The sequence below is a fragment of the Caenorhabditis briggsae genome (assembly GCF_000004555.2).
Source record: "Caenorhabditis briggsae complete genome, chrIII, whole genome shotgun sequence".
Taxonomy (NCBI): Eukaryota; Metazoa; Nematoda; class Chromadorea; order Rhabditida; family Rhabditidae; genus Caenorhabditis; species Caenorhabditis briggsae.
Genome location: NC_013490.2, coordinates 6,505,265 through 6,515,211, shown reverse-complemented (window position 1 = coordinate 6,515,211; position 9,947 = coordinate 6,505,265). Strand labels below are relative to the sequence as shown.

Below are 9,947 nucleotides of genomic sequence, written 5' to 3'. Positions count from 1 at the left end.
CAATTAATTAATATTTGAACGCGCGTCATTTAAATAATTATTTCTGGTCGCCATTTAAATATTTAAATAGGCGCGCATTGTTTAGCAGCCCGTGTCGATTTACGGGGGTTTGTTTTGTTTTTTTTTTCGACGATTTTTTGCGTTTATCAACCGATTTTTCAACATCCACTTCTTCGGAAATCTCAAGATATCTCTCCGAGTACTACGATCCTTCAACGAACGAATCGGTTGAGGAGTATTGGAAAAGAAAAAGATTCGAATAACCCGGACATTGGAAAAGAAAAAGATTCGAATAACCCGGAGATGGTCGTTCTGGGTTCGCAAATAGCCACGAAATTTCCACACTGGCTCGACTGATTCTCTCACTAATTGTAGTGATTTTTCTAGTTAATTTTATGTTACTTTTCTATCTTTTTTGTTGGATTGGTTGATATGAGCTTTAATTTTCTCCCCCGGTTTCCATTTCTTTGTTTCCCCTTGTTCATTTATACGGTTTTTACATTGTTATGCTACTTGTTAAGAAATAAATTCAAATAATTCTTCAATAATTTCTGTTTTTTCTTAAATTCGAACGGGCCGAACCGGCCGAACCGGCCGGGCCGGGCTGGCCGGGGCTTCCGGCCGGGCCGGGCCGGTCGCAACCCTGCACTATCCCATCCCGTGGAATTAAGGGGATCGAAAATAAACTCTCTGCTACTCAATACATTGCAAAGTATACCGAAATGTTGGTGATTGGAGTCAGAAGAACCTACGCTCTTGAACGGTTGATATATGCTGACTGTCCAATTCGCGCCTTCGAAGAAAATCTCACGGAGAAGGTTCTGGAAAAAACACGTTGCTCCATTGGGTATGTATACCTACCATCTCAACAAATTGGCTCAGAAATTCGCTGAAATCAGAAGACAGGACATGGCCAATGCTCAACGGAAATTGGCACAATCGAGAGATTGCATTGCTCACATTGAAAATCAAAAAATGGTTCTGGAACAGAAGAGTCAAGAAGAAGTCAACGAATTGTTTTCTGCTGCAATAGGATCCACTGGTGCTCCAAAGAAGACGTCAACCAAGCCGGATTACTCCAAATATAGAATTGTCAAGCGATCCAAGTCTTCAAAATCTTCAACGCCAACATCATCATCGTCTTCTTCTTCGTCTTCTTCTCCGACGTATTCAACTCTCTTCATTCTCTTTCATGATTTTTAATTCTCTCTTTCTAATACAATCAACTTTTCTAAATCACTTTTTAAAAAATTCATTTTCTAATAAACTATCATTTGCTCTAAAAGTGTGTTCTGTTCTTCATTAGAAAAGGTGAATCGAATTTGTATTAGAACATTCGAAAACATCGTAAAGATTTATTTTCAATCTTACGGTAACTTCCTATATAAGGCTTCGTTGTTTTCTGAGTATATCGTCGGCATATTCGTTCCGGACCACATATTCAAATTTCATATTATAGTTTTTTTCCTGGAAAAAGTTTGTCTAGCTGTTGTGTTTATGCTTAGAAAAAGTAATAAATCTAGAAAAATGGACATTAAGCGGAAAAGATTTAGGGGTTCAACGTTTTTTCAGATGGGTTGCTGTAGGGAGGGAAAATATTTGAAAATGAGAATTACAATAGCCTATATGTAGGAAAAAACATTAGGATTCAGAGGACTACTGTAGGAGGTTCTCGAGGATTACTGTAGGAGGTAACTTTTGAAGAAAAATGTTGGAACATAAAAATTACACATAATTTCAAGTATAACAAGAAAAAAAATCAAGTTCTGAAATCTCCCTGGAGTGGAGATCATCGCATTCGAAATTTTCCGATTTCGTACTGAAAAACTGATTTTTGGCGCTGAAACGGAAATGTTAACACTAGAGATTTCTTAAGCAGCCACAAATTGATTTTAGAATATCTCATCTCTTTTTTTTTGCAGATTTCCCCTCCCAAAACTTTCTCACGAGGCCTTTTGTTGAATTTTTCATAAGGGTAGTTGTCATTCTCAAATCTGAATCTGAAAATTTTGTTCTTCTATTTGCCTGAAAATCCAGAATTCAGATAACTGGATATTCGTCTTTCTTCTAAAATAGATTCTTTCAAAAAACCCAATATCTGAGACAATAAATCCCCATTGAGATATATGCGGATCTAAATGTGTTTGCTCGTTTCCCTTGAGTACCATTCAGAAGACTGTCTTCGGAATCATCAATCTCATTTCTCATTTAATGCGTGTCAACCCATTGACGTCTTCTTTTAGCGAAGAAGTTAGGAAACAAAGTAGAAGATGAGAATACAACAATGCATATTCAAGATGAGCATCCTTTTTTGTGTGGATGCATCTTCCATATGAGATGTCAACTACGTCACAAATCCACTCTATGTCTCTTTCTCTTTTCTCGTTCCACGGCGACATCCTGCTCTTCAAGTTGATGATGATGATGATGTTGGCAGAAGAAGTGAAGATGATAACGAACCAAAAGAGCACAGAGGAGTATAGAGGGAAAAAGAGAGTCATCTTCTTCTTCTCCGTCTTCTTTTTTCTCCTACCAGTCACTTTCTTCCCCTTCTTCTTCTTTTTTCTCGTTTCCGTGTCTCTTCTCCTGGTCTTCTGAAGTGGAGAGGAGGCTCCGCCCACTTTGTCTCGCTTGTTTTGCTCTTCCTCTTTTTTCTCCTTTTCTCTTTTTCTCCCTTTCTGACTCTTTAGGAGAAAAGAGTGAGCTTATTTGTCGTCGGTCACCAACAGATATCAGATTTTTTTGCGACGAATATGTATTCCTTTCTTTTTCATCCTTCTTTTCATCCTGGAATTCTTTTCTACGAATCCTAGGGTTTTAAATTATTTCAGAGAACGATGAATATACAGAAGACAACTAATTTCGAAGCACTTCAACCTGCTGGAGCTGAATATGAACTCACTGATATTGAAATTCAACAATTGAAGGTGAGTTTGGCGGAGTCCTATAAGACCTGTTTTAGAATATTAGAAAATTCTTGAAGGTTTCATAACAGAACTTGAGAAACTCATCAAAAATAGGTAAAAAATTTTGAATTTTTTAAACTATCATCTTTAAAAAACTTAAAGTTTTCTATAATTTTAAACTTCTCTCCACAACGAATTTCTATGGATTTCTGATCCTTCTACATAGAAAAAAACGCATTTGATGTATGGACTTCCCGAAAAATGGGAAATCCGGAACGCTTCCTTCTTCTATAACTTTCATCCTCTTTTTTTTCCTCGATCTTTGATTGAGAAATGCACTTTTTCGAAGTCTTAAGGTTTTCGAGTGAGTCAAGATTCCCAAAAGGAAAAAGTATTGGAAACGAGGAACTCCCAAAATGATTAATCACTTATTTTGAAAAATAATGAACTTCTGAACTCGCTAAAATAGCAGACTGGAAGTCTTCAACAACCATTGAGACCAATCACAGTATTTCCTATAACAGAAGCCCAAAAACACTGTCAACTTTGAGCTCAACTATCTCGATTCCTGCTACATATATCAAAATTTTGCCAAGTGATAAAATATTGGTGATATTACGATAAAAATGTATCACTTGACAAAACTTTGATATCTTTATCAGGAATCAAGACAATTGAGCTCAAAGTGGACGGTTTTGGTGGGATTCTATTAGCGGAAATACGGTTAATGGGAACTGTTTATGGGAATTTGCTCATTTTCGCTTCCATAGTCAACTGATTGAGCTAAAAATTTCCCATTTCCTGACCATATAACTGATTTTCCATCCATGTCCTAACACAACGACTCCCGAAAGATTCGTGACTTTCGAAAAACTTTTTTATGCAAACTGCAATGTCTCTCACAACTTCATATTCTCATCTTCACACATAAAAGTGTATGAGTATGTATTCTTGTATTCTCCAAGCGAAGAATACAAGAATACATGCTCATACACATATATAAATTTGCAAGTAGGGGGAAAAAGAGTCTCTTCACTAGTTTTTGTTTCTCCGTATCAAATGACTGAGAGCAGCGAAAAAATGATGCACTTGGCAGGAGAAAAGCTTCTTCTTCTTTGTCAGGAGGGAAAGAAAAAAGGTCTTGTGTCTTTTTCCGAATTATGCTCATGAGAAGAAGAGAAAAGAAGATCGGAAACCAAAAAGCGATGAGATGCTAATTGAATTGGTCTGACAAAGTCTTTTTTTAGAGGGAGAAGAGATGAATTGAAGGTTCAAAGAGTAGGAAAAAGTGTCTACGTCAGATGCACATTTAGTTGGGAATTCTGAATTATTAGGGAAAGAAAAAATCTCTGTTTTTGAAGTCTATTAGTCGCGGAGTGAAAAATTCTGGAAATTTTAATAATTTTAATTCTGAAGGTTTGAATTTGGAGGGTTCTTTCTATGAAAGTTTCCTGTTATTATTCTGCTACAAAAAATATGAGAAAATAAATCCAGAAAATAATTTTCAAGGCTACGGTAGTGGTCGTTGTGACCTTCGGTGGCCGTGCCCGAAGAAGGTCGATTTTTTGGACCGGAATAATAATAGAGAAAAAGTTCAACAGAATTGTAGACAGTGTATGAAAACTTTTTGAACTTTTTTTACTTTTAAGGAACTTCGGGTGTTGTCGGAATTTCGGTATTCAACTGTTAATTCTGACCAGCATGTCTGCCGCGCCTCCGGCGCTTCAAACAGTTGGCTGGTGGGCCTTCGGCGCGATGTGACCTATTTTTTGCATTATCGTCGCTTCGCTCCTCTTTCTTTTTTTTAAGGTCACGTCAAATTATATTTAAATTTCAAGCTTTTCAAAATGTGCGGACAAAGCCATAGAGAAAGAGACGCAACTTCATTTATTTATTATAAGAATGATGATAAGTTGATTTTGGATGAAAACGTTGAAATACAGTATCCCGTTGTCCGAAAGTTTAAACTTTTTGTTTTTTCTTTTTCGAGAAAAGTCTTTGCTCAAAGATGTCGTGTGTCCATAAATTTAAATATAAACTTTCCCATTCGCATCTTCTTCAAAATATGACGAAGACGACTTCAGGGATTTCCGGAGACGTCGATGTCGTTAATTCATGAATAATTCTGCGAAATTTTGGCCGACGTTTGATTTCTTTTTCGTTTGCTTTCCAAAGTTTTTTTTCCAAGACATGTTTTTTTTTCTGCTGGTCCACCCTTCATTCCTCCCATTCCCTTACATCTGATTTCATGTCATCTCTTTATTTTTCTTTTTACATGCTCTTTCTGATGTAAGAGAAATAGTAAGGAAAATGGTGGAGACACAGAGAAAAACCGAAAAACGAGATGAACAAAGAGACCTCTCGAACGGATGTCACAACAACAAGTCACTAAACGATTTGATATTCTATTATGAGAACTCACACGGAAGCAAAAAAAAGAGAACAAAAAAACAAAACTCATCAGGAAGTATCTTCTTTGTATTACACCTAATTTCAACAGGTTCGAAGATATTTTGATATTTTGCGTCAAGGGGAAAAGAAGAATAAGAATATGTTGGCATTTATCTTTTAATTTTTGGAAAGCTGTAACAGGATATATTAGGAAATTACTAGATGGGAGACATCGGAAATGAGATATAAATGTGGGCGTTGATTCGTTTTGACTTGGAAAATTTTTATTTTGAGAATCAAGCGGAAATTGGGATGATTCATAGTTGGGATTAATCTTGTGCCATTTGAGGAGCCTGAATCGTGTGAGATTTGAGGAAATTCGACCTTAAGAAATGATAAATTGGGGTAGACCAAAATCAAAAAGAGTCGGGTATTATTTTTGAGTCCCGAGCCGGGACATTCTTTTAATCCATTTGAAAGTGTAGCCGACATTTGTTGAGAGGTACTTTAATAAAAGTGGTTTACTAGCAAAATATTTTTGATATTATAATTAAATTTTTATTAGTTGACTACTTTCAGATATATATAAAAGTCCGAGATAAACTAGCTCAGTTAAAAGTTAGGTGTGGTGTTTTATTAGAATGTTCCCACCAGAAAGATTATTCCACACCCTGAGAAGAGGGCGGAATCAAAAACCAAAAAGATCATCATTCTAAAATAAAACTTCCACCCCCGATGCATTTTTTTCCGAATGACCCAAAAAAAAGATTCTATTTCCAGGATCACAATCAGAAGCGTGTGAAACGTGTCGTCGGATTCGTCGCCATTGCAATGACACTTCTCTCGTTGGCTCTCGTCGCTTTTTCTTTGGCACTTGGGCGAAAAATTGATTTGATGGGTGGGTAGTTGTATCTCATTTCACAAGAGAGTACTTCTGAATATCAGATGACGTGATTCTTTAGTAAAGACTCAAAACTCAAGTGGCGAATGCTAATAAAAGGCAAATTTCCGTCTCATAACTACCCCGATTCTTTATGATGTAGAAAGATCGCATCTAAAATGCTCTGTCAAGTAGAAAAAAACGGGGTTCTTGAGAACGGAAAAAAAAGAGAAGGAAGGGATTTGAAAAATGTGGATTTTATAGGAAATTATGGGTTCCTTTTGTTGCAAGAAATTTTGCAGAACATAGGAATTTCAGTTTTGCTAAGGGATTCTAATCCAGGATTAGGGGAAAATCGATTTCTGTTATTTTCAGTTGAACAAAAAGTGGAAGAACGAATGGAAATCTACACGGCTCATGGCATAAATTTGACTGAAACAAGAAGTTGATCAACGGTTTTTGCTGAATTTTCGGGTTCTTCGAAAAAATTCAATTCCTGTATATATTTGTTACCGTATCCCCCACCCCCATTCATTTAGTTCCCAATGCTAGAAATCATTCCTCCCAACTACAGTATTCTATTCCACGTGGCAAACCCATTTCAACGGGAATCCATTTGCAAAATCTCTTCCTTTTTTCATTTTATGTTTTTTTTTCAATTTTGATGCTAATTTTGAATTAATAAATGTTGAAATTACGTGTTCGAGACAAGTTATAAAAAAGGGTCAATTTTAAAAATTTATTAATGAATTGAATAAAACTATCAACCGAGTTTCATCGATTTAATAAACAAAATCCACTCGATTATTGGTATACAGAAATGTATGGAAACGCAGGTACTTTTAACGGATACCAGAAAAAATAAATGTTCTGAACCACAGAAAAAAGTCCAATGAATTGGATCGCATGGAGCTTCGGACTTTTCTTGATTGCAATCATTCTAATTGTCTCTTTTTACATGATTGTGATGTACTTGAAATCACAACGTCAGAAGAATCAGAAGCATGACGAGGATATTAAAATTGAAGAGGAAAAAATGTATAGAGATCGATTGGCGGCAAGCAACAGTCAGAAAAGTTCTGGAGTTAGCAGTATGACAGGAAGTGTTCGGGAAATTGATCCCAAATCTGACAAGTCATCCGAAAATGTGAGTGATAACACAAAAAAGTTAATTTTTTATTTTATTTTTACAGACGGAAAAAACGGAAACTTCATCGAAAGTGGAAGGGTACTTGGTAAAAAAGAATGATGAAACTAAAGCACCAGCAGCTGTGATTGTTCTGGAAAAAGAACCAAAAGACGTTGCTGCTCCTAAAAAAACATCAAAAGAACCAAGCACTGAAGAGTTGTCAAAGAAAAGTTTGACGGATTTGAAACCGATTGGAGCGGCGAAAGTAGAAAGTCCGAAGACAGCGAATGGAGAAGTTTCAGTTGAGATACCCAGTAAATCATAGATTTTTAATTTAAGAAAATTAAAAAAAACATTCAGAGCCTCCTAGTTCTCTTCCAACGGAAAAATGCATTTTTAGTGCGGAAAAAGTGCCAGAATCCTCACTTGGAAGTGATTATTCGACGTATGTGATCTCCTCGCAGCGAAGTGAAATGAACAATTATAACATGCTAGGTAAATAATTAATAGCAAAATATAATAATAAATTTTAATTTTCAGAAGCCGGAAGAACTCCTCCAACGTTCTCGAATTCCGAGAATCCACTTCAACGGACACCTTCTATTGAATCTTTTGTTCCACGCAGTACCATGACTTCGACCATCGTTGGAACACCTCCAACTGTTATTCCAGCAAAACAAAACTCGGAAACATTGGTTTCAATGACGACTCCGCCTATTAAGAAGTGAAACTGTTTTTTTTTTCTGTAATAAACATATTTTTGCATCTTTAACAATCAAAAGTATACACATTCAACTCACTACAAACTGTTGTAACTGGGGTATGGAACTTTGACATGAGGCTTACATACATCCGTCGAAAGCTGAGATCATAGACTTTTCAAATATATTCTCAAAAATATTTCTCTCTGACAAGAAAGGTTTTCCGGGTCGTAAAATTCCTCTAGGAACATCTATAGATACAATGATGATTTAAATCAAAAAATATCCAAAAGTTTTCATCAGCCTTAACTCTTCTAATTCTCAAAAACCAAAAATTGTCTTGAAGAAAATGGTTTAAAAACGGTACTCCCGTTAATGAGATTTATCTCAGAATGTTTTTCTTTTCCGAATGTTCCATAAAAACTGCATCTGACAATGAATTAAACATTGTCCCATTTTTCCGTATATAATTTTTAAACCAAATACTTTTTTATTTATGAAAATTTATTCAAAAAAAAGCGGAACCTAGAGACAGAAAATATAAATAGGAAATATAGAAGAACATAAAAAATTAAACCTACAATTGTTTTTCGCGTTTTTGACATCTGTACTTCTCGATAGCAGCAGTTGGACGATTCTTCTTGTACTTCCGACGGTAGGTGAAACAAGCATTGCAAAGCATTCCTTCTCTTGATGTTACATTTCTCCATTGGCACGATTCAGTGATGAAGCAATTGGAACATTGTTTTGTGTATGTCTTAGCGTTCCTGGGAGTCGTCGATCCTGTTGGCGAGAGTGTGGAAGCTGGAGTTGGCATTGTTGGCGAATTGGCAGAAAATGGAGTGAATCCAGTTGAGCTAGAACTTGGGGAACTTGAAATTGACGACGAAGAAACGTTGAAGTTGTTTTGAAATCCGTTCCATGATAAATCCATCGACGTTTGAGAAGTTGCAGTTGGCGAAGGCACGACTGTTGCCGTTGAAGTATTTGAATTTAAACATTGAAGAAAAGAAGCGTAGTAGTTTGCGTAGTAGTTTGAAGAATAGGAATAGTCAGAATAGTTTATGCTTTGAGTATCCAGATATGTCGTGGATCTATTGACAACTCCTGAATCCCATGAAGAGGTACTGGGAACGGAAGAAGTGTCCAGGAAACTGGCGGTAGAGACAGTTGGAAATTGGAAATCCATTGCGAGAGAAATCAGTAAGACTGAGTATTGAGTATGAGACAGTGGGACCTTATATAGGCAGTGTAAGCCCCGCCCCCTTTTAGAAAATGATGATAATGATAAAACGCCTGCCCGTTTATTGGGGGGCCTTCAGATATCAATAGCTGTAAATGGGTTTTTGTCAGCATCGATTCACAGATAATGGAAGATACACATGTAGTATGACACTTACTGAATGATGACAATTCTGTGAGATTCAGAGACATACGTTTATTAGATCCTCGTAATAAATTTGGAATTTCAAAAATGGAAATCTTTAACTCCAGAGATATCCGGAATAACCTTTTCAAAAAAACAGAATCTGGAATTCATAATCCAACATTCAGAATGCGGAATCTGGTTTTTGAAATCCGAAATATGGAATCCGGAATTCGTTAAGTTTTAGAAATCCAGAGACATTCTGAGATGGTTTAACTGGAAGAACAAATCAAAAAGACTTGAAAAGAAGGTGTTGCCCTTAATCAAAGAGAACTTAGAACGGTAAAAATGAAGACGATTCACTTTTCATAGATTGTGAGGGGTTACCGGACAAGTCCGTATTCCATACTTGCAAATCAGGGCCCGGCCCGCGGGCCTGGCCGGGCCGAAGATTTCCAAGGCCGGGTTTTCCAAATTCGAAATTCTTTTTTGAAATTCCAGAAATTTTTTCGAGTTTTTTTGGGAAACATATTTTATATGGCACTTATCTTGGAAATTTTTTTGTCAGAAAAAC

General features: G+C 36.3%; 4 protein-coding genes across 4 annotated transcripts; 3 read left to right on the top strand and 1 right to left on the bottom strand.

The window, feature by feature from the left end:
- Window positions 1–849: 849 nt before the first annotated feature.
- On the top strand, window positions 850–1,203 carry CBG18151 (the record flags this gene model as incomplete). Its single annotated transcript, XM_002642137.1, has 1 exon — window positions 850–1,203. One exon carries the CDS (start codon window positions 850–852, stop codon window positions 1,201–1,203), a length of 354 nt encoding a protein of 117 aa, XP_002642183.1.
- Window positions 1,204–2,837: 1,634 nt separating this feature from the next.
- On the top strand, window positions 2,838–6,626 carry CBG18152 (the record flags this gene model as incomplete). The annotated part of the gene is made up of 3 exons (XM_002642138.1): window positions 2,838–2,927; window positions 6,078–6,195; window positions 6,553–6,626. The coding sequence occupies 3 exons, from the start codon at window positions 2,838–2,840 to the stop codon at window positions 6,624–6,626; spliced, it is 282 nt and encodes a 93-aa protein (XP_002642184.1).
- A 443-nt stretch (window positions 6,627–7,069) lies between these two features.
- CBG18153 lies at window positions 7,070–8,034 on the top strand (the record flags this gene model as incomplete). Its single annotated transcript, XM_002642139.1, has 4 exons — window positions 7,070–7,324; window positions 7,371–7,620; window positions 7,667–7,801; window positions 7,847–8,034. The coding sequence occupies 4 exons, from the start codon at window positions 7,070–7,072 to the stop codon at window positions 8,032–8,034; spliced, it is 828 nt and encodes a 275-aa protein (XP_002642185.1).
- Window positions 8,035–8,584: 550 nt separating this feature from the next.
- On the bottom strand, window positions 8,585–9,196 carry CBG18154 (the record flags this gene model as incomplete). The annotated part of the gene is made up of 1 exon (XM_002642140.1): window positions 8,585–9,196. One exon carries the CDS (start codon window positions 9,194–9,196, stop codon window positions 8,585–8,587), a length of 612 nt encoding a protein of 203 aa, XP_002642186.1.
- Window positions 9,197–9,947: the final 751 nt, after the last annotated feature.